Genomic DNA, 25,834 nt, shown 5'->3' with positions numbered 1-25,834 from the left:
CTGGCCTGTTTATTTTAAATATAGACCCAGAAGTGGGATTCTTGGGCCATATGGTAGCTCTATTTTTAATCTTTTGAGGAACCTCCCCACTGTTCTCTATAGTGATTGCCCAATTTTTAATTCCCACTGAAGTACGCAAGGGATCCAGTTTCTCCACATCCTCGCCAACACTGTCTCCTGAAAAAAATAGCATGCGTTGTAGGATATTTTTTAACGTGTTAAATACCTTGTTGGGATTTTAGCAAAGATCACAATATGAAAAACTTGGGGAAGGATTATATGGCTCCCATTTCTAATAGGGGGAAACGTCAGCTTCTAGTTTTGTCATGTCTTGCCCAAGAGCTGCGACCGTTGACTTGTGGAGTTGGGATGGTGTCCAAGTCAGTTGGTTGCCCGACCTTTATTCTGCCTTGTCCCGTAGATTTAGAAAGAGGCTGACACATCGGGTACCTAGTTTAGGGTCATCTGATCCTAAGTCACATTTGAGGTAAGTGACATTTTTCAGAAACCAGCGCCCTCACTCTTGTCTCACTAGTGGGAAGAGGGGAAAGGACAGGACAGAAAGCTCTTCCTCTTGTGTGAGGCAGCTGCTGTGGAAACCCCACAGGCAGGAGGCCCCTGGCCAGCACATCCTGTCGGCTTGCATCTGCTGCAGAGTTCTGTCCTTGCACTGGTGCGCCCCAGGCCAGGCCAGACTGCTGGGACTGGGGCCATGTCTCCCCACCCCACCGCCCTCCTGGGCCTAGGTGAGTGCTGGAGGCAGCGGGGAGGCTGGAAAGGGGGTCGGGAGGTCTGGAAAGTTCCCTGCTCAAGCCTGACTCCAGTGCAGAAGATTCTGGGAAGGAAAGTGTCCTCCTCCCCCAAGACTGCCCTGCTGCTCTCCTCGGGGCCTAAGTCTGACCAGAGAAGACCTTGTCCTAAAAACAGGGGCTTGGGTATGGGGATGAGGTCAGCTTTAAGAAGGGCTGGGGGGCCATGCGCGGTACTCATGCCTGTAATCCTAGCACTTTGGGAGGCTGAGGCGGGTGGATCATAAGGTCAGGAGTTTGAGACCAGCCTGGCCAACGTGGTGAAACCCCATCTCTACTAATACAAAAATTAGCTGGGCATGGTGGCGGGTGCCTGTAATCCCAGCTACTCAGGAGGCTGAGGCAGGAGAATTGCTTGAACCCAGGAGGTGGAGGTTGCAGTGAGCCGAGATCGTGCCACTGCACTCTAAGCCTGGGTGACAAGAAGAAAAGTCCGTCTCCAACAACACCACCAAAAAGAAGGGCTGGGGGAGCAGGAGCCTTTTTGGAAGAGGAGACTTTGGGATTTATCTTGAAACCATTTTGCAGCAAGAAGGATTACACTGAGATAGTGATGTCGAGGAGGGTTGGTTTGGTCATGATGAAATGCTGAATGCCCCCCAGCTCCATCCAGCCCCCTTTTGATAGCAGCCCCGTAAGGAGACTGGGAGGTGGGCATTTTTCTCACTGGGGCTTCTCTTCCAGTGCTCTGCCTGGCCCAGACGATCCACACGCAGGAGGGTGAGTTTCACCTTCGTCCCGTCTTCCCCGTCCCCTCTGGCACCCCAAGGGCAGTTCTGGGTGGGAGTGATGTTGATGCTTAGAGGGCCTGGAGGGATCCCTTTAAGTACACCCTAGATTGCAAACTATTCCAAATGTAAAATGCATAACCCTCACCCAGTTCTCTCTCTCATCCTCCACCTGTCTTATTTTGCCTTTCTTATTTTCAAAAATTTTATTTTTAATTGACAAATAATTGTATATGTTTGAAGGGTACATTGTGATATGATGACATATGTACACATGGTGGAAAGATTAAATAAAGCTGATTAACATACCAGTCCCATCACATACTTATTTTATTGTGATGAGAATATTTTAAATCTCCTTTTAGTACTTTTGAAATATACAATAAATTATTATGAACTATTGTTCTGCTGTGCAATAGATCGGAAAAACTCACTCCTCCTGGCTAGTTGAAACTTTGTATCATTTGATCAGTGTCTCTCCCATGTTACTGGAGGCCCTGCAGCTTCCAGTAACCACCGTTCTACTCTCTACTTCCGCGTGATCAACTTTTCTTAGATTCCACAGATAAGTGAGATCATGCAGTAATAACTGTCTTTCTGTGCCTGGCTTATTTCACTTAGCATAATGTCCCCTGGATAATCCATGTTGTTGCAAATGATACAACGTCCTTCTTTTTTTAGGACTGAATAATATTCCATTGCATAGACACACCACATTTTCCTCATCCATTCATTTGACAGTGGACACTTAGGTTATTTCCAGGTCTTGGCGGCTGTGAGTAGCTCTGTAGTCACCCTGGGAGTGCAGGAGTCACCTCCACACACCGATTTCTACAACGAGAATTCAAACCCAACGTCACCAAGGCTGAGCCCGGCAGTGTTCCCCAGACCAGCCCACACTTCACTCGGCAGCTTCTTGGCAGGGAGCACGACAGTCACAAAGGGCAGACTCTGAACATTCCATCTCTTCTCCATCCTCCTAGATGCACCATGTCACCCAGTCCTGGTGACTTCACTCTACATTTTTCTCATCTTTCCCTCTCTCTTCATTGACTTTTCCTGTGTCTCCCCCTGGTGACGGCACCTCTCCCCTCCGTGGCTCCCCGAGGCCGGCCTCAGCCTGTCCATGCCACTGCTGCCCGCTCCCTTCCTGACCCCAGGGACGCTGTGATTTGCGAAAGCACATGACCATTGTACTTTCCACCGTTTTTAAACTGTATTCAAACATTTTCATTTAATATCTCATTGTAAGATGATTTTTTTTTTCTCAGAGCCCTTCCCCTGTTTATCTTCAGATGGAATCAGACCCGTGTATCTGTCTTTGGTCTGGACATGCCCATTTTCCCAGCCACATCCTGTCCCTGAGGACTTTGCAGAGGAGGTCAGCTCCACCGCCCACCTTCCCCTAGATTCCTGCGCTTACCCACAGGAAACTTACTGCAGTTCGCAGCTGCAGATTTGGACAATTCTCCGAGCAGTATCTGTCCTCCCTTCTAGATGTCCACCTCCAAAGGGCAGACACCCTGTGTATGTTTCTCACATTTGTGGAATTAGCGGCCCATGAAAAGCGTCTTTGAACGGATTGATAAGTAACTGAGATATGGTTAAAAGAAAGAAAAATGGGCCGGGCGCGGTGGCTCAAGCCTGTAATCCCAGCACTTTGGGAGGCCGAGACGGGCGGATCACGAGGTCAGGAGTTCGAGACCATCCTGGCTAACACGGTGAAACCCCGTCTCTACTAAAAATACAAAAAACTAGCCGGGCGAGGTGGCGGGCGCCTGTAGTCCCAGCTACTCGGGAGGCTGAGGCAGGAGAATGGCGTAAACCTGGGAGGCGGAGCTTGCAGTGAGCTGAGATCCGGCCACTGCACTCCAGCCCGGGAGACAGAGCCAGACTCCGTCTCAAAAAAAAAAAAAGAAAGAAAAATGAACAAATGGGTGGGTTTGGGGAGATGCAGGTCAAAGGATAGAAAATTCCGTCTAGACAGGGAGAGTAAGTTCAGGACTGTGCAACATAACGACTAGAGTTAATCACAATGTATCATATGCTTGACAATCGCTAAGAGGCAGATTTTAAATATTCTCACCACAAAAATTAACTATGCAAAGTAAGGTTATATGAATTAGCTTGATTCAGCGAGTCCACAGTGTATACCTGTACCAACACATCGTGTTGTACACCTTCAACATATGCAGTTTTAATCTGTCAGTAACAAAGAAGGAGTGAAGACGGGATGAGCGAATTGAAGCCCTGCCAGCTCTTTGCCCTGCTCAGGGATTTTGCTAATTTTGACACAACCTTCCTGTTTCAGGGCATCAGTCCCGCCCTTCCTCCTCCACCCCAAGCCCAGTTGAGATAAACAGGGTTTTTCAGGAGCTGTAATAACAAGGAAATGCAAATTCGGCTGAGGAGAAAGGAGAAACTATAGAGGAAAACCCAGAGTGGTGTCTCCACAGAGACCTGCATTAGCAATGGGGACCTGCCACGGGCTGGGCATCTGCTGTGAGCAGATCAGGGCTGGGTCAGGGCTGGGGGCTTCACCCTCACCCCATCGGACCCTCACAGGAGCCTGGCAACCCCCGTCCCACACTCAGTCCCACCCGGGGACCGGCCAGTGCCCTTCAGGCCCCAGCACGAGCCATCTCCAGAGCCCTCGCTTCCCTGTCCCTCATCCTTCACAAATGACCCTGTCATCCCTGTCCTGTGCCTCCCTCCCGCCCTCTGTCCCTCTGGAAAGTGGCCCTGGGCTCTCAGCAGACATGAGGGGCCCCAGGCTGCTCCGACACTCTCCACGTGACCCTGAGCAAGGCCCAAGATGTGAGCAAGTCTCGGGGTCCTTATTGTCACCTGGGAAAATAACTCTGCAGCGATGAGAATTCCCGCGCACGTAGAAGGTGCAGGAGGCGTGGCGATGTTCTAAGGCTGGGCTGTGGTCGTGGCTGCACAACTCTACAAAATTGCTAAAATCCCTGAAGTGTGATGCTAAAATGACGTGTGTGGCATGGTGACTTCCTACGGTGGACGCTGAGGTCCTTCTCTGCTTCCCTCCTAGGGCCCCTGCCCAGACCCTCCATCTCGGCTGAGCCAGGCTCCAAAATCCCCCTGGGGAGGCCTGTGACCCTCCAGTGCCGGGGCCCGGTTGGGGTTCAAACATTCCGCCTGGAGAGGGAGGATAGATCCAAGTTCAATGATACTGAGGATGTGTCTCAAGCTAGTCCATCTGAGTCAGAGGCCAGATTCCGCATCGACTCAGTACGTGAAGCCAATGCCGGGCTTTATCGCTGCCTCTATAAAAAGTCCACCAGATGGTCTGAGCTCAGTGACCCCCTGGAGCTGGTGGTGAAAGGTAAGGACGTCACCTGGGCCCTGCCCCAGTCTCAGCTCGGCCCTCAAGCTTGTCCCCAGGTCCCTGGACCCTGTCCCAGCTGCTGCCCTCTCTCTGTGGCCACCCTTGCCCTCCTCCTGACCCCCAAGCCCTCCTCTCCCCCCTCCCTCTGCACACACCTCCCCTCTGCCCTCGCACCTGCTTAGGTCCCTGGAGCCCTGGTCTCCTCTGGATGCCACGGATGGCCTGGACACTCAGCCCCAGCATCCGATGGGCTCAGAGCTGGCACCGCTTGGCTGGGTGGGGAGCGGGTTCCCAGAGATTAGGGGGCGAACCCCTGCAAGGGGATGAGTGTCTTTTCACACGGGATGGATGATCTCACTTGTTATTCCTTTCCACTGAGGCAGAACCTGCCCCAGGCAATGTGCTCCTCCTGGTGTGGTTCATCTCCCATTGGGCAGAGCACAGGGCCCAGGGATGGCCCCTGGTCAGGACTGGACAGTGCTTTGGGAAAACCTTTGGTACATGACCACACGCACCCCTATGTGTGCTCAGCCCGAGATGTCCTGGAGTCAAAGTCCACCGGAGAGGCTCCAACCCACCTTCATGTCCCCCCAGGACCTCAAAGGTCCCCTGAGGTCAAGCAGAGCTTGTGGTGGGAGGAGCAGAGGGAGTGAGCAGCCCCAGGGAGAAGGGGGCAAGCAGCGGGGCTCTCCCCAGCCTCCTGTCCCCTGCCCCGTTTTCTCAGGAGTCTCGGGACATCGTCTGAGATTGTGTGACGGCCATGCGGCCTTTGGATGAGGGCTCAGGGTGGAGGAGGGCAGGTTGGTTGGGACGGGTTCTAAATCCTTCTCCTGCCTCTGTTTAAGAAACCTCTGGAGACACGGACTCCCCCGTCACAGAGCCCGGCTCCTCAGCTGGTCAGTAGCAGGGTCCTCAGCCGGAAGGGATTACAGGGGGATCTGTGCTGGGGATGCATCTCCGGGTCCAGCCCTCTGCCCTGGGCTTGGAGTCAAGGACTAGGGAGGCCACGGGAAGGGACTGACACCCGCCCAGCTGTGGGAGATGGCTAATGCTCATAGAGACCAGAGCAACAATGGTACTGTAATTGCAATCTCGTTCCATGCCAGGAACTGTGGAAAGCACTTAATGCAAACACCACTCTCCGGGGGAGGTACTAGTCTGATTCTCTAACTCCTCCTCCTCTCTAATATGCAAAACATAAATTAAAGTTTCTTGCTTAAAGTCACAAGACTATGAAGGGGCAGGGGCAGGGGCAGGGGCCACCCACCCGGGCAGCCCCACCCCAGACTTTTGGGTTCTCCCGAGCCCCACGCTGCCCCCTTGTGGGCATGGCCTCACCATTCACCCCGCTCTGCACCTGATGGAGGGACTTAGAACTCACCTTCCAACCTGGGACACCCGGAGAGGGACGGTGATGCTCCTATTGGCTCTGTGATCTCTGGGAGAGGCCTGAACTGTGGGGAAAAGAAAGAGATCAGCCTGTTACTGTGTCTATATAGAAGGAAGTAGACATAAGAGACTCCATTTAGTTCTGTATTTGAAATGCTGTTAATCGGTGACCCTACCCCCAACTTTGTCCTTGCAAGAGACATGTGCGAAGGTGATTTAAGGTTAAAAGGATATTGGATGTGCAGGATGTGTCTTTGTTAAACAAGTACCTGAAAGAGGCTTGATGGTTAAAAATCCTGCCCGTCCCTGGGCAATGGAACATCTCGGTGTAAAACCCATTGTGTGCCTTGTTTACTGAGTAAGGAGAAACCGCCTTTAGGAATAAGGTGGGGCTTGCTGGAGCAATACTGCTAAAAGGTTTATGGAGATGTTTGCATATGCATCTCAAGGCACAGCATTTTCCTTTAAACTTATTCATGTTACAAGGATTTTTGTTCTTATGTCTTACTGCTGATTTCCTCCCTACAATGATCCTATTTTCTAGCTACTCCCCTATCGTTTAGATGGTAAAGATAATTATCAATAAATACTAAGGGAATTCAGAGGCCGGTGCCAGTGTGGGTCCTCTGAAAACACAGCACTGGTCCCCTGGGTCCCGCTTTTCTTTCTCTATACTTTGTCTCTGTGTATTATTTCCTTTTCTCAAGTCTCTCGTCCCACCTAACGAGAAGCACCCACAGGTGTGGAGGGGCAGGCCACCCCTTCACTGAACAATGGAGTAAGGTCCCGTAAGAGGAGGAGGGTGCCACAGGGAGGGGACGTAGCCTGTGAACGGTGACCAGGATGAAGCCATGAGGCTTCCCTTCCATCTTGCTCTGCCCTGGACTCTGTGATGGGAGAGAAGCTGCCCCAAGTCCCTGTGTCTCAAGTTGTCCATCTCCCCCTGTGATCTGTGACTAGAACCTCCCAGGGGAGGACACGGGGGCATAAGACATCCGCGAACACTTCTCCACCTGGGTTTCCACCACCAGAGTGGTCATCCTTGGACCTAGACTCAGTGATGGCCTGTGAGGCTCGGGCTGTGAGCTCAGGCAGGTGGGACCAGGAGCTGAAGCCACACGGGGAGGTGGGAGGAGCGATGCCATCCTCCATCCGGACCCCCTCAGAGGCTCCTGGGCTGCCGGGGCACAGCAGGACGTGCTCCTGAGTCCAGCTGACCTGGTTCAAGTCCAGTGTCTGGTTTTTATTAGCCTTCTGTCTGCGGGAATATCTACCCTCTCTTTCTCTCCCTTGCTCCCTCTCCTTCCCTCTCTCCTCTCTCATCTTTCATGCAGTGACATATAAAGCTTATGAGGACAGACCCTCCTGCAGCCAGATTGCTGGGTTCATGGTTCAAATCCCGGTGGTTCTGCCACCTCCCGGCTCTATGCCTGACAGTGACTCACCCAAACCTTCTGTGTCCCAAATTCCTCATGTGAAACACAGGTGATAAAAGAGCTGTCCCAGTAGAATCGCTTAAGGGAGACTTGAGTTCAGGTACCCACGGCGCTGACATCAGTGCTGATTAGAAAACCCCAAAGGAGGGGTGCTGCTATTAATACTGAGGAAGTATTTTGTCCTCACAGGGACTGTGACAGGCACTGAAGGCTCTGGGTGTGATGCACCATGAATGAGGAGAAATGGCCTCCCGTCTTGTGAACTTCAATGGGAGAAACAATTAGAATGAGCGATAGAAATGCACAGATTCTCATACATGCATATACAGATAAAAATATATGATTTGCAATGGAGAATTTCAGATCTATAATTTAAATTATAATAAATATTTTTCCATCATATATTACGTATATAAGGAAGATAATCATATAGTAAGAATATGTTAGCGTATCACTACATATGACTATAATGTATATTATATATTATATGAAAGATATATTTACTATATAGTATAATAAATTTCAACTGTTATAATTAATAAATAAATGTAGGTATTAATGTAAACATATATTATCATTATGTATAAAATTATATAAAACTATAATAGAAAAAATATTTTATATTTAATTATAGGTTTAGATCTAATATAAATTATACATTATATATTATAGTGAATATATGTAACATAAGTTATTATAAATCATATACAATTAACACTATATACGTTAAATATGTCTATGTCAAGATTACATAATTTAAAAATATATTTGTTATATATTATACATTTGCATAATACATGATACATATAGCTATAAATATAAAATGTATAATATTGCACATATACAATACATATGCAATTTTAAATGGTGGCAAATGTTATGAAGACCAAACCCAGGAAGTCATGGTGTAGAATAACGGGTGGTGTCCTGGACCTTGGAACGTGGACGAGGCATAAGAGAAAGCATACTCCAAGAGAGAATGTCTGCCTTTCTTGAAGGATATTGAAGATGCTACCTAGGCAGCGGGGGAGGGGAGGGACGCTGTTCCTGGAAGAGAGACGCTTGGCTCAGACCCTGGGTTTTGGGGAGCCCCGCAGGACCCCATTTGGTTACCTGTGAATTGGGTAGTGGCGTGCACTGTGCAGAGGAGGGTGAATGTTCGAGGAGATGACAGGCGGGCCTGCAATGCGCTGCGCAGGGAGCGTGGGCGGTGCCGCACACACTTGCCCGCCCGCTAGCTGCAGGGCTTCAGGAAACAGGAGCACATCTGAACTTGGATTCTTCCCACAGGAGGGCGGGTTACATCCCCATCAGGGGGTTGCCGTGAGGGCAGATAAAATCAGACACGGGGATTCTTGCACTCTGGTGGGAATCCAGAAGGAGGTCAGGGAGGGAAAGTCTCACTTCCTCTTCTTGCAGGTGCTTGGTCTCTGCCTAGATCCACAGAGGGCAGAGAGCAGAGATGTCTACCACAGCTTCACGCTCAGGAAACACGCTGTATCTGCACCGTCCAGTAGGGATGGCATCAGGCACATGGGGTCACTGAGCCCTCGAGATACAGACAGTGCTGCAGGCTTCTCACACCATTCAACTTTGAATACATTTAAATATCAATAGCTACATGTGACTCTTATACTGGATAGTAGATGTAGAAAGTTTCCATCATCACAGAAGACTCTGCTGGACGGTGCTGGTCTAGAAGGAGCGGTCAGGGTCGTGGGGAGTGAAGAGAGATCCCCACAGTGGACATGGGAGGACTCAGAGCCTTCTCTGTCCAGCTCAGGACTAACTCCTCCTCCTCCTAATTCCTCCCTCCCAGGACCCACACAGAGGCCGTCGGACAACAGTCACAATGAGCTTGAGTGATGGGGGCCATGGAGCATGAGTCTGGCGTGTGCCTCCTGGGGAAGGAGAAAGAGGTTGGGCTTTGGGGTTGGTCAGATTCCCACTCTGCCAATGGCCCCGGCTGTGTCCCTGTGCAGAGGGCCCCAGCACTCAGGACCCCGGTGGTGGAGGAAGGGGATAACCATCCCTGTGCTGCAGGACTATTATTTACCTGAGAGATTTTATATGTTAGTAAGTTCATGACACGCACGCAACATGTGTATGGTATACAGTAGGTGCTCAATAAATGCACACTGCTGAAAACCTGTTTCTGTCTTTCTTAGATGTACCTGCTTCCCAAGGCCTGAGTGCTGAGCATCTTTATATTCTCATTGGGGTCTCAGTGGTCTTCCTCTTTTGTCTCCTCCTTCTGGTCCTCTTTTTCCTCCATCGCCAGAATCAGATAAAGCAGGGTAGGTCTCAGGGGCAGGGTGGAGTGACCTGGGGAAGCTGTCAGGAGAGGCTAGGAAGAAGGTCTCCTTAATTCATACCCCGACTGTCCTCAGGGCCCCCCAGAAGCAAGGACGAGAAGCAGAAGCTACAGCAGAGGTGAGGCCCCTGGGAGTGACTCCTGGACCTCCACCCAGTCCTCTGCCCCCAGGCTGCCCCTGAGGTTCACTTTTATTTTTCCTCTCAGGCCCGACCTGGCTGTTGATGTTCTAGAGAGGACAGCAGGTAAAGGGGGAGGAGGAGGGACAGGCCTGGGATGGGGAAGTGGGAACTTCTTGCCAATCCAGATGCAATGTGGGGGGCGGGGATAAGAATCTTTGGGAACATTCTAGAAGGTCGTATTACAGATTGGGTGCAGGATGTCAACTGAAGCTGGGGGGTCTCGGCAGATTTGCTTTATGACATCCTTCCCAGAAAACTGGCCATGTATTTTCTCCCCCAGACAAGGCCACAGTCAATGGACTTCCTGAGAAGGACAGAGAGATGGACACCTCGGTGAGCCTTCCTTCTAGTTATTCAAGTTCCCCACATTTAGCAGCTTAAAAACATCTCAGTTCCTTGGACTGGGAATTCAGGAGTAGTTCAGCTGGGCGGTTCCGGCTCGTGGTCTGTCCTGAGGTTGCTGTCGAGAGGTCGCCCAGGGCTGTGTGCATCTGAAGGCTCCCGTGGGCTGAGGATCCACGTCCAAGACGCTCACTCCCACGGCTGTGGGCAGGAAACCTCTGTTCCTCTCACAGGGGCCTCTCCACACCGCGGTTCCCCCGGAGGGAGGGATCCAAGGATGAGTGGCGGGGAGGGGCGGCAGCGCGATGTCTTTTGCCTCAGCTTGGAAGTCAGGAGTCTTCCCTTCTGCCTTGTTCATTGTCACGTAGACCAACCCTAATACCCCGTGGGAGGGCTCTTCACACGGATGCGATTTCAGGAGAGGGTCCTCGGGGCCCATGGAGATGGCCGCCACGGCCCTCCAGCCCCACAGCCCCTCACCTCACCCTCCACCAGGCACCCCCTCACCCTGGGTCTCTCTCTCCCAGGCCCCGGCGGCAGGGAGTTCCCAGGAGGTGACGTATGCTCAGCTGGACCACTGGGCCCTCACACGGAGGACGGCCCGGGCTGGGTCCCCACAGTCCACAGAGCCCATGGCTGAGTCCTGCACGTATGCAGCCATTGCCAGACACTGACCCCAGGCCCACCTGGCCTCTGCACCTGAGGATAGAAAGTCACTCTAGGAAAAGCCTGAAGCGGCCATTTGGAAGGCTTTCTCTTGGATTCATCATCGTCTGGAAAGCGAGCCAGGCAGCTGTCCTGGAGACATGAGCTGGAGACTGGAGGTTTCTAACCAGCATCCAGAAGGTTTGTTAGCCAGGTAGTCCCTTCTACAATCGAGCAGCTCCTTGGACAGTTTCTCAGTTGATTCCAGAGACCCAGCTATAGTTCCCTGGCTGTTTCTAGAGACCCAGCTTTATTCACCTGACTGTTTCCAGAGACCCAGCTAAAGTCACCTGCCTGTTCTAGAGGCCCAGCTACAGCCGTCAGGCTATTTCCAGAGACCCCACTACAGCCAATCAGCTGATTTCCTGAGCAGTGATGCCGCCTCCAAGCTTGTCCTAGGTGTCTGCTGTGAACCTCCAATGACCCCAGAGACTTTGCTGTAATTATCTGCCCTGCTGACCCAGACCTTCCTAGAAGTCAAAAGCTAGCCTTGAGACTGCGCTATACCCACACAGCTGAGAGCCAAGCCCAGTTCTCTGGATCATGCTTTACTCTGTGCATCAATAAATAATTTTGAGTATCTCACATCTGGCAACCTCAGGCCTGGTCCCGGGTGCATAGGTCTCTCGGACCCAGTCTCTGCCTTCACAGTTGTTCAAGCCGAGTGTGGGAAACAGGACCTACAAAAGAAGCATCAGTGTTTTCTTTTTAAAATGTAATTGATCAGGATTGTACACAGTCAAGGCGTAAAATGTGATAATCCGTTATACGCATACATTGCGCAATGATAGCCACAATCAAATTCATCAGCGCACCCACTACCACGGATATTATACATTAGATATTCTGAATTTGCTCATCTTAGGACTTCCCGTGGGTGTCAGTGTTTTCTGACAAATCACGTGTATCAGGAATGAATGAGGGAGGTGTGGCTGGGTGAAGGCAGAGAGCTGACCCTACGGGTCCACATCTGCACATACATGCACAGGAATGCATGCTCTCACACACATGCATACACACACAGACATCCACACACACTCACACACCTCAGGAAATCCAACGAATCACTGAGCCTGCTGTTGGTTGAGGCATATCTGAGTATCCACCCTACCTGTAGGGTCACACGGTACTCTCCCAAATGCAGATTGAAACAGAAAATTACCCTATGCAGCACTAGGAGGTGACAGAATCTCATTTGGGTTAATCTGTGTTTGTCTTTAAAAAACAAAAGCAGGCCAGGCGCGGTGGCTCACGCCTGTAATCCCAGCAGTCTGGGAGGCTGAGGCGGGCGGATCATGAGGTCAGGAGATCGAGACCATCCTGGCTAACATGGTGAAACCCCATCTCTACTAAAAATATAAAACATTAGCCGGGAGTGGTGGCGGGCGCCTGTTGTCCCAGTACCTCGGGAGGCTGAGGCAGGAGAAGAGCGTGAACCCGGGAGGGAGAGCTTGCAGTGAGCCGAAATCATGCCACTGCACTCCAGCCTGGGCAACAGAGTGAGACTCTGTCTCAAAACAAAACAAAACAAAAACTCCCAAACAGTCACAAGCCTGAAGTGGAGACTCCAATGGGCACGGCTCTGTGTGAGACCCTGTGGGGAAAAGAGAGATCAGCCTGTTACTGTGTCTATATAGAAAGAAGTAGACATAAGAGACTCCATTTTGTTCTGTATTTGAGATGCTCTTAATCTGTGACCCTACCCCCAACCTTGTCCTTGCAAGAGACATGTGCTGTGGTGACTCAAGGTTTTAAAGGATTTTGGGCTGTGCAGGCTGTGTTTTGTTAAACAAGTGCCTGAAGGCAGCTTGCTGGTTAAAAGTCATCACCGTTCTCTTAATCTCAAGTACCCAGGGACACATACACTGCGGAAGGCCGCAGGGACCTCTGCCTAGGTAAACTAGGTATTGTCCAAGGTTTCTCCCCATGTGCTGGTCTGAAATATGGCCTCGTGGGAAGGGAAAGACCTGATAGTCCCCCAGCCTGACACCCATGAAGGGTCTGTGCTGAGGAGGACTAGTGTAAGAGGGAAGGAGGCCTCTTGGCGGTTGTTGGCAGTTGAGATAGAGAAAAGCCATCTGTCTCCTGCCGGTCCCTGAGCAATGGAACATCTCCGTGTAAAACCCGATTGTGTTCTGTTTACTGAGAAAGGAGAAAACTGCCTTAGGGCGAAAGGTGGAACTTGCTAGCACAATGCTGCTCTTAATGCACTAAAAAGGTTTATGGAGATGTTTACATATGCATATCAAGGCACAGCACTTTTCCTTAAACTTAAGTCACAGAGATCTTTATTCATATGTCTTACTGCTGACCTTCTCCCTATGATGATTCTATTATCCTGCCACTTCCCTTTTTTCTAAGATGGCAAAGATAATTCTCAATAAATACTAAGGGAACTCAGAGACCGGTGCTGGCGTGGGTCCCCTGGGCCCACTTTTTCTTTCTCTATACTTCGTCTCTGTGTCTCATTTGTTTTCTCAAGTCTCTGGTTTCACCTACCGAGAAACGCCCACAGGTGTGGAGGGGAAGGCCACCCCTTCAGACCCCACCTGAGAAGAACTGCACCTGTAAACCAATCATCAAAACACTTAAGACAGTTTGGCTCTGTGTTCCCGCCCACATCTCATCTTGAATTGTAAGCCCTACAATCCCCACGTGTCAAGGGAGAGACCAGGTGGAGGTAATTGAATCATGGGGCAGTTTTCCCCATGCTGTTCTTTTGATAGTGAGCGAGTTTTCATGACAGCTGATGGTTTTATAAGTGTTTGGTAATTCCTCCTGTATTCGTTCTCCTTCCTGCCTGCTTGTGAGGAAGGTGCCTGTTTCTCCTTTGCCTTCCGCCTTGATTGTAAGTTTCCTGAGGCCTCCCCAGCCATGCTGAACTGTGAGTCCATTAAACCTCTTTCCTTTATAAATTACCCAGTCCCGGGAGGTTCTTTGTAGCAGTGTGAAAACAGAGTAATGCAACATAGTACCCCGTACATTTATGCCATTATTATCTGTCAGTGAAAAAAAGAATACGAAAAAAATCCTGGAAAAGCAAACCAAACAAATGAAAAATCCTAGAAAAGAAGCCTGCATGCCCACTACAAAGAGAATATTTTTAAAATATTATTTTATATATATAGAGAGAGAAAGATTTTTAAGAATTCAGCAAAAACTCAGCCAGCTCTTTCTATGGGGCAGTTGCTAATTTAGTTGTAGGCAAACATGGACACATTAAATTCTCCTACACACCCTTCACAGCGCGCTCTATTATTTTCCTCATTTAAAAAAAAAAAAAACAAAACATGAACCAAGACATACAGTAACCTGTCCAAGGTCGGCCAAGTCTCAGAGGCAGGGGCTTCAGATCCGGGTGAGGCTCCTGATTCCATGATATGAATCCCGGGACGGGCTGCAGCTCAGTCTGCTGGGAGGTTTCTGTCCTGGTTCAAAGAGGGTGGGTGCCTGGCTGGCCTACCCAATTTTAATTTGTACTAAGCTTTAATTTTCTATTTGTGCTCAGGTTTAATTTCCTCCTGTGATCTGCTTTCCATTGCTGTACTCTCTATCTTTGCTTTCTTGCGTGAACATCATGACTGATTTTCCCTGTTCTTCACGTGGGACACATTCTCCCTGCTCTGTCTCTGTCCTTGTCTCTCTCTCTCCTTCTGTCTTTCTGTCTCACAATGTGTCTCTGTCTCTCTCTCTTTTTGAGACAGAGTTTCGCTCTTGTTGCCCAGGCTGGAGTGTAATGGTGCGATCTCGGCTCACTACAACTTCTGCCTCCCAGGTTCAAGCAATTCTCCTGCCTCAGCCTCCCGAGTAGCTGGGATTATAGGCATGCGCCACCACACCCAGCTAATTTTTTGTATGTTTGTTAGAGACGGGATTTCTGCATGTTGGTCAGGCTGGTCTTGAACTCCCAACCTCAGGTGATCCACCCACCTCGGCCTCCCAAAGTCCTGGGATTACAGGCGTGAGCCACTGCGCCCAGCCATCTCTGTCTCTTTTTCTGTATCTCTGTCTTTCTTTTCTGGTTGTTTTTCAACCGTCAGCCGGGTGTTTTCTCCCATAACGTCTTGTTTGTTTGACTCTGAGGTTGACAGGTGGGTAAATAACTCTTAGCAGAAGGTGGACAGTCTGGACATAGGAGAGGATGTGTGAATTTTTCTACCCCTCGCAGAGCACAGGAGAGCTGAGCTGAGCAGATGCCACTGTCTGCTCCAGTGTAAGGAAGTCCGGGACGTTCAGGCGGTGAGGTCACAGTGGGAAGCAGGACAGATATAATTTAGGGGAAATTAAGCAAAAATACCACACTGTTATTTCTTGAAGTATTAGTGGGAGGAGGATGGGCCCAGAGAGAAGACAGAAAATCAGATGCAGGGGACTGTCTTTTCTTCTTCACCTTCCAACCCGCCCAACACAGGGGCCAGAACTCAGGGTGATGAGGTCTGGGGACATTGCTGTGTGGAGATGTCCCTCCTACTGCACGGCCCCCAAGCACCACCTAGGCAGTGCACTGTGGCCAGGCAGAGAGCGACGGCCTACCCTGTGCTTGTGACCCCACCCCAATTCCCCTGGGGTGTGAGCACTAGGAGGCTGCAGTGGGGCCCAACGTGGAAGGGAGGAGAGGCCTCACCTGGGCCAGATGGGGCAGCATCAGATACTCCCAGACGTCCCTGTGAGTATCCAGGGCACAGGCCAGGGGTCTGACCTTCCCTTTCTTGGAGCCCTGGGCCAGCTGGGCAAGGTGTTGAGAGAAAGATTACCCAGTGACCTTTATTAAAGCAAAGTAGGGAGGGCTTTATTCAGAACCATCACTGTAGGTACAAGGACCACGGCGGTGAGATTTTGTAGTAGGGGAAATAAAACGGGCTTGACATTGAATACAGCTTGAACAAGTGAGAATGTTTGTCATACAAACTATAGGGTGGCGATATATATATATATATATATATATATATATATATATATATTACCTTTTAGTGTCAAAACTGAACATAGAAAATAAATCCATGAAGCGGGGTATTTTCTGAGGGTGTCCAGGGCTGCCCGACACCTCTTGTCTACCTTCTCTGTCATAGCCCCATTTAAAACACTCTCTCTGGATGAATACACCAAACCTCACAGCCTTTGCTCTCTTGCTCGGAAGAGCATGTTTCACCCTTGGCTCCTGCTTACACACCTGCTGTCCAGTAGAAACTACTACCGAGGACATTTGAAAATAGTTGTGGTGGTAGCATGTTGTATTTTGGTTGGTGATGCCAGTTAGTCTCTGAAAACTTTCTGTGATGAGTATAAAATTATACACCTTCATCTCCTTTGTTATAGGATCTGGGAAGCAGTATGCACTTGATTGCACCAACAATTCTATGTTCATAGAAAATTTCTGGCGTCTGTGTGAAGAAAGTAAACTATATCTTCCACTTAAACAAATAAAATACCTTTTTGATAAAAGGTGACTATATACTTAAGGCTTAGGGAGGAGGAATCATCAAGGAATAGAAATGTGTTGATGTCTAAATGCAATTCTGACACTTAACCAGATTTAAAAGTGCTTTGAGAGTCCCCAAAGCTCTGCACCTGCTCCAGATCCACTGGGATTTAGAGCTAAAGCTTCCTAAAACTGTTGTTCTGCTCAGTCCTTCAGCCGTGCAAACCTGCTCTGTTCCGATTGCTAAGATCTAACTTGTAAGAGCTGCGGGATGGGAATTTTCCTGTTGCTGTTCCAAGAAGTAAAATGTGCCCCATTTGGTCCTTACAGTGTACCCCATAAAAATCACTTTGATAAAGAAAGGAGAAGGTCTTTACTTTTTCATGAATTATTGGAGTTCTTTAAGGGCATACGGAGCCGTCATCACAGCTGGTCTAGGATTCACAGATATTTTCTTGTTGCCTTTATTGACCATCCAGCTCCATTTATTTAGTACACTATATATATTCATTTGTGAGATTGTTTTCTGCTTTTATAGACCACTCCTCTTTCTCCTATTTGGATTTATTGATTGATCTCTAGAACAAAGTTGCTAAATTTATTATCTTTGTTGTGATAAAACATTTTCTTCCCAACAAAAGAAAAAGATTTGTGCACATAGACTACATGCCATGTGTATTATTTTCTCATTCTTCCACCTTCTCCCCGTCCTCTGTAACACTGGGGTCAAACTGTTATTGGTTATTATACATTCTTTCAGAAATGTCTTTGATTTTCTAAAGCATCTTTTTCTTTTAACTAATCTATACTTTACCAAGATTCTAATTTCCCAAATTCTCATAGCGGTTAAATCACATCGTAACTTAATAACTTGTTCATTATTAGAGTAAACAAATATAATGTTTTTCAACAATAAAGACAGTCCTATTTTTGATGAATCCTAATTTGAATTCTTTAAAAACCATTTACATTTTGGATACTTATAAAATTTTCTGTTCAATTAAACATGACTAAGAAAGCCATATATTTTACTTTGCATGATATAAATATAGAAGGATTCTCTTTTCATTCTACTTTAATTATTGGCAAATTGAGAAACCATAATTCATTTATTTCTGTGTAGAATTAAAAAAGCAAGGCTGGAATCAGAACAATTATTATACAAATTGAAGGTGTGACCCTGAATTAAACATTTGGCTAATGAATGTATTTTACATAAAAATCACCTGCACTTTCAAATTTATTTTTGAAATATTTTGACCATATTGGCCAGGCTGTTCTCGAACTCCTGAACCTCAGGTGATCTGCCTGCCTCAGCCTCCCAAAGTGCTGGGATTACAGGCGTGAGCCACTGCACCTGGCTTACTACTTGTTTTTGAACGAACTTCTACTCATACACTAAGTTCCTAGTGTATTTTATGCCTATATGTCTCAAGCTCTTTAGTTTTTAAATTCATAAAAACAATTTTTATCTGTACAGCTGTTTATTTATTTATCTATGTACCAAATACTTCACATTATTTGGTAGACTGTTCTATATTCTTGGCTCAGTATAACCCAATTGTATCTGTAATTTTAAAAATACTTGGTAAAGCTATTTACCCTATTATGAACAATATTATTTTGCTGTCTTCTTTGTTACCAGCACAGGGCATTTGGGAATGTTGGCGTTTGGTTATAAAATACCTCATTGATGCACACATATTTTGTTGGTCAAACTCTTTAAAATATTAAGCTTCCCCATGCAGGATAAATGGTTTCTGTGCGTTTCTTCAGTCTAATTTTAGGACCCCTATTTTCTTGTGAAATTTCTTCCATGTTTGTTTGAATGCTTGATTAGTACAATAACACACATTTTCTTAAGCTATTTTTTCTCCAAAATTTTAAATACAACACTGTGTCTACAAAGATCTGTAAATTATTGCTTACCTAGTGTTTGTGTATTTTCAAAACTCAGAAATAATTAGTAAGTATTCATTTCATTCAGTTTACCAATTTATGTAGCAATTATGCAACCAATTCATACCAAAATGTTAGGGAAGTGATTGCTTTCATTGCCTAGTCTGTATTCCAGTTTCTGCTTTTTCTTTCCTCTTTAATCATATTTACTAGCTATATACTGAATTTTAAACGTGTGGATTTTAGCATTGTGGTTTTACTTCCTAATAATTTCCGTGTTCTGCTAATTATATCGAGTGTAATAATAAACAAGGTGCTCTTTAACACTGGAAAATAATAAAACGTAATACAAGAAATAGTATCCCCTTAAGCCGGGTGCGGTGGCTCACGCCTGTAATCGCAGCACTTTAGGAGGCTGAGGCGGGTGGATCACCTGAAGTCGGGAGTTCGAGACCAGCCTGGTCAACATGGTGAAACCTCATCTCTACTAAAAATACAAAAATTAGCCGGGCGTGATGGCGCATGCCTGTAATCCCAGCTACTCGGGAGGCTGAGGCAGGAGAATCGTTTGAATCCGGGAGGCGGAGGTTGCAGTGAGCCGAAATTGCACCACTACACTCCAGCCTGGACGACAGTGCAAGACTCCTTCAGGCCGGGCGCGGTGGCTCAAGCCTGTAATCCCAGCACTTTGGGAGGCCGAGACGGGCGGATCACGAGGTCAGGAGATCGAGACCATCCTGGCTAACACGGTGAAACCCCGTCTCTACTAAAAATACAAAAAACTAGCCGGGCGAGGTGGCGGGCGCCTGTAGTCCCAGCTACTCGGGAGGCTGAGGCAGGAGAATGGCGTAAACCCGGGAGGTGGAGCTTGCAGTGAGCTGAGATCCGGCCGCTGCACTCCAGCCCGGGCGACAGAGCAAGACTCCATCTCAAAAAAAAAAAAAAAAAAATAAAAAGACTCCTTCAAAACCCACACCCCCCCAAAAAAAAGAGGTAGTACCCCTTTGATATACAGCAGGCTTGCCCATTACTGAGTTCAGGAGTGGGTGTCCTCATGTTTTACCTGAGTAACAGACATAATTTGCTAACCTGTTTTGAGATGGGGTGTCACTCTGTCACCCAGGTTGAAGTGCAGTATATTTAAATATGTACATATTTAAAATACCTATTTTAAAATATGTATATTTAAGGTGTACAACTTGATGGTTTTCTATAGATAAATGTATAGATAGTGAAACAATCACCACAATTAAAATAATTAACACACCCGTCATCTCACATAATTGTGTGTGTGGGGGGGGGTTGGAATACTTAGAATCTGCTCTCAGCAAATTTCGCGTTGTTACCTGTAGTCACCATGCTATCCGTTAGCTCTCCAGAATTTATTCATCTTGGAGAATTGAAGCTTTCTACTCTTTGACCTACATTTTCTCATTTCCCCATTGCCAGCCCCTGGTAGCCATCATTCTACACTTGGCTTTTAGAGTTTGACTGTTTTAGATTCACACTTACATGACATCATAAGGCATTTGTCTGTCCGTGTCTGGCTCATTTTACTTAGCGTAATGTCACCTGGATTCAACTATCTTCTTTCAAACTATAGGATTTCTTTCCTTTAAAAGGCTGGACAGTATTCCATGATATGTATATGCCACATGTATATGCCACATTCCCTTTATCTTTTCATCCATCGATGAACATTTATGTTGTTTCTGCATGTTGGCTATTGTGAATAATGGTGCAATACATATAGGAGTGCAGATATCGCTTTAAGATTCTGATTTCGGTTCTTTTAGATAAGTATCCAGAGTTGAAAATGCTGTGTCATACAGTTTGATTTTTAAGTTTTTAAGAAACTTCCATTCTGTTATGTTGTTATCTATCATAACTGCACCAACCTGCATTTTCACTAACAATGGCCAAGGGTTGTTGGATAACGTCCTTCCCAGCACTTGCCATATTTGGCTGTTTTTATAATAGCCATCCTAACTGGAGTGAGGTGGCATCTCCCTGTGATTTCAATGTGCATTTTTCTTTATTGTTGTGAGATGGAGTCTCACTTGGCCGCTCAGGCTGGAGTGCAGCGGCGCAATCTCAGCTCACTGCAACCTCCGCCTCCCGGGTTCAAGGGATTCTTCTGCTTCAGCCTCCCGAGTAGCTGGGATTACAGGCGCCCGCCACCATGCCCAGCTAATTTTTGTATTTTTAGTAGAGATGGGGTTTCACCTCGTGGGCCAGGCTGGTCTCGAACTCCTGAGCTCGCATGTTCCACCTGCCTCAGCCTCCCAAAGTGCTGGGATTACAGACTTGAGCCACTGTGCCTGACCTCAATATGCGTTTTTCTAATAATTAGTGATGCTGAATACCTTTTCATATACTTGTTAGCCATTTATATGTCTTCTTTGGGAAAATGTCTATTCACATTCTTTCCCCATTTTAAAATCGGTAATTTGTCATTTTGCTATTGAGTTGTATCAGTTCTTTACATATTATGGATATTTAATCAGATATATGGTTGGCAAATATTTTCCCCCATTTTATACTTTCCCTTTTCGTTATCTTATTTGCTTTGAAGAAGTCTTTAGGGTTGATGTAGTCGCACGTATTTATTTTCACTTCATTTTTTTGCCTGGGATTTTGGGGTCATATCAAAAATATTGTCGTTGAGACCAATGTCATGGAAGTTTTCCCTGTGTTTTCTTCTAGGATTTTTCTGGTTTCAGGTCTTTTGTTTAAATTCTTAATCCATTTTGATTTAATTTTTTTGAACGGTGTTAGATAATGGTCCAGCTTCATTCTTTCGATGAGAATATCCAGCTTGTGCAATATAATTTATGGAAGAGGATCCTTCATTGGGTTTTTTGTTTTTGTTTTTTTTTTTTGAGATGGAATTTCAATCTTGTTGCCCAGCCTGGAGGGCAATGGTGCAATCTCGGCTCACAGCAACCTCTGCCTCCCAGGTTCAAGCGATTCTCCTGTCTTGGTCTCCTGAATAGCTGGGATTACAGGTGACCACTGCCACCCCCAGCTAATGTTTGTATTTTTAGTAGAGAAGGTGTTTCACCATGTTGGCCAGGCTGGTCTTGAACTCCTGACCTCAGGTGATCCATCTGCCTCGGCCTCCCAAAGTGCTGGGATTACAGGCGTGAGCCACCGCGCCCGGCCATGAAATCTTTACAGAAGGGGTTGCTTCCTGAAGGGGTAGGGAGGAAGCAGTTTTATTTTTCAAGCAGTATTGGGGTCATCGGTGCCTCTTGGGCGGTCATTGTGGAAGGAAATACGTGAAGGTTAAGAGGCCCCCCTGAAGTGGGGAGAGAGAGAACAGACCATATTCCTTGCTCTTCCCCGCGGTGCCGATATATATATATATATTTTGGAATTGCAAAGAGACATCCCCAAAACCGATGGAATCAGGCCCCAGTTTGAAGACTAGAATAAGAGGAATCTTTTATTGAAAGGGACAGGGAGGTCGGGGAACTCATGGAGACTGGTAGTTCAAAGTTGAGTTTGCTCAGCTGCTCTTGAGATGAATACCTTTAGCAAACTCTAAATAAATCTGGGATGTGATTCTCCTGTTTATCAAAGGCCGAATGTCATTCTGTGTGTGTGTGTGTGTGTGTGTGTTGAGACAGAGTCTTGCTCTGTCATCCAGGCTGGAGTGCAGAGGCACAGTCTCGGCTCACTGCAGCCTCCACCTCTGTCTCAGCCTCCAGAGTAGCTGGGTGCACCATCACGCCCGGCTAATTTTTTTTTATTTTTAGTAGAGATGGGGGTTTCCCATGTTGGCCAGGCTGGTCTCAAACTCCTGACCTCAGATGATGTGCCTGTCTCGGCCTGGCAAAGTGCTGGGATTCCAGGCGTGAGCCACTGTGCCGGGCCCGTTCTTGTTTTCAAAAGCTCACTCATTTCTGGACTTCTGTGCCGGCGACTTCCTAGGCAAGGACATGCCAGATGTACCTTTTCTTGGACTCCAGTCCACTCCGGACATATTTTGTCTCCACTGGTAACCGTGGCCGTTGTGTTGAGGAAGGAACAAAAGCAAGAAAGAGATTCTCTGAGCAGGTTTCTATGAGCACCAGATTGTCGCCCTGGTAGGGGCAACTGCAGGAACTGAAAGTTAATCTCCCCTGGGTCTGACACCCACCGTTACTTTCCTCAAAATCTCACTTTCCTCCCCAAGGAAATACGGCTCCCCAGATGAACCACCACGTGGGTTTGGGGATGTGAAAAAGGGAAATGAAAGAGAAGGAATATTTATGATTTCAACCACACCGGGAACTCAAGGAACCTGCTGTAGCCGACTCGAGAAAGAGGCCAGGCTAAATTTGGAGAAAAAAGAGATACACGAGTCCCGTTTTTAGAATCCAAGAGGCCTGGAGTTTGTATTATTATTATTGTTATTGTATTGTATTTTTTTTAGCAGCAACACTCATAGAAAGTACTTGGACACCTTGGGGTCTGTGTGTAAAGTTGACTCCAGTTGTGGTGAGTGTGGAAGCTCCTATCTCAGGATTCTCGTTTTAGGGAAAATCACTACTGGTCTGGATTTTTTTTTTTTTTTTTTTTTTTTGAGACGGAGTCTCGCTGGTCACCCAGGCTGGACAGTGCAGTGGTGCGATCCCGGCTCACTGCAAGCTCCGCCTCCCGGGTTCACCCATTCTCCTGCCTCAGCCTCCCGAGTTCCCAGTAGCTGAGACTACAGGCGCCCGCCACCACACCCGGCTAATTTTTTGTATTTTTAGTGAAGATGGGGCTTCACCGTGTTAGCCAGGATGGTCTCAATCTCCTGACCTCGTGATCCGCCCGCCTCGGCCTCCCAAAGTGCTGGGATTATAGGCCTGAGCCACCGGGCCCAGCCTGCTGGTCTGAATTTAACTCCAGACAGCTTTTTTTTTTTTTTTTTGAGACGGAGTCTCACTCTGTCACCCAGGCTGGAGCGCAGTGGTGCGATCTCGGCTCACCGCAAGCTCCGCCTCCCGAGTTCAAGCAATTCTCCTGCCTCAGCCTCCCGAGTAGCTGGGACGACAGGCACCCACCACCATGCCCAGCTACTTTTCATATTTTTAGTAGAGACAGGGTTTCACCATCTTGGCCAGGCTGGTCTTGAACTTCTGACCTCGTGATCCACCTGCCTCGGCCTCCTGAAGTGCTGGGATTACAGGCGTGAGGCACCGCGCCCAACCACGGACAGCCCTTTCTAACCAGAATCATCACCTGGACTTCTGAAGCTTGCCGAAAAGATGAATCCTCTTCTCACTCACTTGATTTAAAAAAAAGTTGGGGCCGGGCGCGGTGGCTCATGCCTGTAATCCCAGCACTCTGGGAGGCCGAGGTGGGCGGATCACTTGAGGTCTCGAGTTCAAGACCAGCCTGGCCAGCATGGTGAAACCCTATCTCTCCTGAAAAAAAAAAAAAAAATACAGGCCAGGCGCGGGCTCACTCACACCTGTAATCCCAGCACTTTGGGAGGCCGAGGCAGGCAGATCACGAGGTCAGGAGATCAAGACCATCCTGGCCAACACGGTGAAACCCTGTCTCTACTAAAAATGCAAAGAAATTAGCCAGGCATGGTGGCAGGCGCCTGTAGTCCCAGCTGCTCGGGAGGCTGAGGCAGGAGAATGGCGGGAACCTGGGAGGCGAAGGTTGTGGTGAGCCGAGATCGCGCCACTGTCCTCCAGCCTGGGTGACAGAGCGAGACTCCATCTCAAAAAAAAAAAAAAAAAAAAAAAAAATTAACCAGACGTGGTGGCAAGCGCCTGTAATCCCAGCTACTCAGGAGGCTGAGGCAGGAGAAGCACTTGAACCTAGGAGGCAGAGGCGGAGTTTGCAGTGAGCTGAGATCGTGCCACTGCATGCCAGCCTGGGAAACAAGAGTCAGACTTCATCTAAAACACACACACACACACACAAATATATTTACCAACGTGCATAGAGGTGATCCTTGTTCCCATCTTCTTCCATCTCCAGAGGCAGTCAAGTACCTCTTCATTTCTGTTTCCTCTCAGAGATACCCCATGTATGTACATTTCTCCACATGCCGTGCTCTGAGACTCATGGCTGTATTGCAGATAAGTGTTTTTATTTCTCACTTTATTTATGTATTGATTTTCAGTGAACGATGTATTGCCCACATCGATGTCCATATGTCTGTTTGCACACTTGGAAATACAGCTCTATACCACTTTTTTCATTTCCTCATTCTCAAATACATTTTAGACACACTAGGAACATTTCTGCACTTTTTGGTATCAAAATACCCCAATCATCTGCTCCTATATTGGGTAATCTTACCTTTCTGGATCCTTCTCTTGCTCTTTGTTCAGTTTTTACCTAACATTTTTCTGTTGTGTCATAAAAAGAAAAATGTTTAGTAGTAGGTGGTCCCCACCTAATAACAACCTTAAACATTGAGTCTTAAGCAGGTTTGCCTGGAACCAACACTTCACATGTTTGGTACATTTTTTATGCTGATGGAATGATTAAGACAAAACACAGATTTTCACAGCTTATGACCAGCATTCTTGATCTTAAATATATTTTGGTAAAGTTTTTTTTTTTTTTTTTTCCAAAAAGGTAAAAAGAAAAATTACTCTTCTAGAAGGATAAAATGGACACAAGTTTTTATTTAGCTTACTATTAACAAGGGAATGGGAAAAATATTAATACTGAATTCAAAGAATAATCCAAAGAGCAGACATTTATAGGCTGGTAATGTTTAAGGGGATTCAAAAATGAGGCTAATTTTTGTTATTTTTCGTATAGAGATGGGGTTTCATCATGTTGGCCAGGCTGGTCTTGAATTCCTGACCTCAGGTGATTCACCCGCCTGGGCCTCCCAAAGTGCTGGGATTACAGGCGTGAGCCACCGTGCCCGGCCATAGCATTGATTTTTAAGTGTGTTAATTCTACCCACTACTTTTCACCACAGCAACATCTGCCTATGTAATTTCTAGTCGGCTATCTCTTCTCAAATATACTGCATGCTGTCCATCTCCCCATGCACAGGATCTTAACAAAGAACATTTCTCCCAGAGGTGACTCAGAAATCAGGCCTGTCCCGAGGCGATGGTTGCAGCTCCTACTGTCCAGGAGCATCAACTCTTCCAAACGTAGCATCTGCCCAAGGTGGTGGCTGGCAAGGCGGAGTCCAATGTGACCTCCCACTCACGCGTGGGACAGATGTTCAGGTGTGGCAATATCACACAGCCTGTTTTTCACACACACACACACACACACACACACACACACACACACACACACAC

General features: G+C 47.4%; 1 protein-coding gene across 7 annotated transcripts; it reads left to right on the top strand.

Annotated features, from left to right (window-relative positions):
* The first annotated feature begins 281 nt into the window (after nucleotides 1–281).
* LAIR1 (leukocyte associated immunoglobulin like receptor 1) lies at nucleotides 282–12,766 on the top strand. Of its 7 annotated transcripts, XM_023197375.1 has the most exons (10): nucleotides 282–746; nucleotides 1,494–1,529; nucleotides 4,590–4,883; nucleotides 5,732–5,782; nucleotides 9,531–9,569; nucleotides 9,880–10,008; nucleotides 10,102–10,144; nucleotides 10,233–10,270; nucleotides 10,488–10,540; nucleotides 11,077–12,766. In XM_023197375.1, exons 1-10 carry the CDS (start codon nucleotides 713–715, stop codon nucleotides 11,221–11,223), a joined length of 864 nt encoding a protein of 287 aa, XP_023053143.1. In that variant the 5' UTR covers nucleotides 282–712; the 3' UTR covers nucleotides 11,224–12,766. The 7 variants fall into 7 exon arrangements, with proteins under 7 accessions (XP_023053143.1, XP_023053145.1, XP_023053144.1 ...); XM_023197377.1 differs by lacking the exon at nucleotides 5,732–5,782; XM_023197376.1 differs by lacking the exon at nucleotides 9,531–9,569.
* Nucleotides 12,767–25,834: the final 13,068 nt, after the last annotated feature.

This window comes from Piliocolobus tephrosceles, chromosome 21, assembly GCF_002776525.5.
Source record: "Piliocolobus tephrosceles isolate RC106 chromosome 21, ASM277652v3, whole genome shotgun sequence".
Taxonomy (NCBI): Eukaryota; Metazoa; Chordata; class Mammalia; order Primates; family Cercopithecidae; genus Piliocolobus; species Piliocolobus tephrosceles.
This window is presented reverse-complemented; position numbering and strand designations above follow the sequence as displayed.

What these genes read in the sequence shown, in the direction of transcription:
- LAIR1 (XM_023197375.1), top strand. Translation starts at nt 713, where the DNA reads ATGTCTCCCCACCCCACCGCCCTCCTGGGCCTAG. An exon ending in GACGATCCACACGCAGGAGG is followed by an intron (nt 1,530 to 4,589) that starts GTGAGTTTCACC and finishes CTTCCCTCCTAG; the next exon opens with GGCCCCTGCCCAGACCCTCC. An exon ending in GGACAACAGTCACAATGAGC is followed by an intron (nt 9,570 to 9,879) that starts TTGAGTGATGGG and finishes TGTCTTTCTTAG; the next exon opens with ATGTACCTGCTTCCCAAGGC.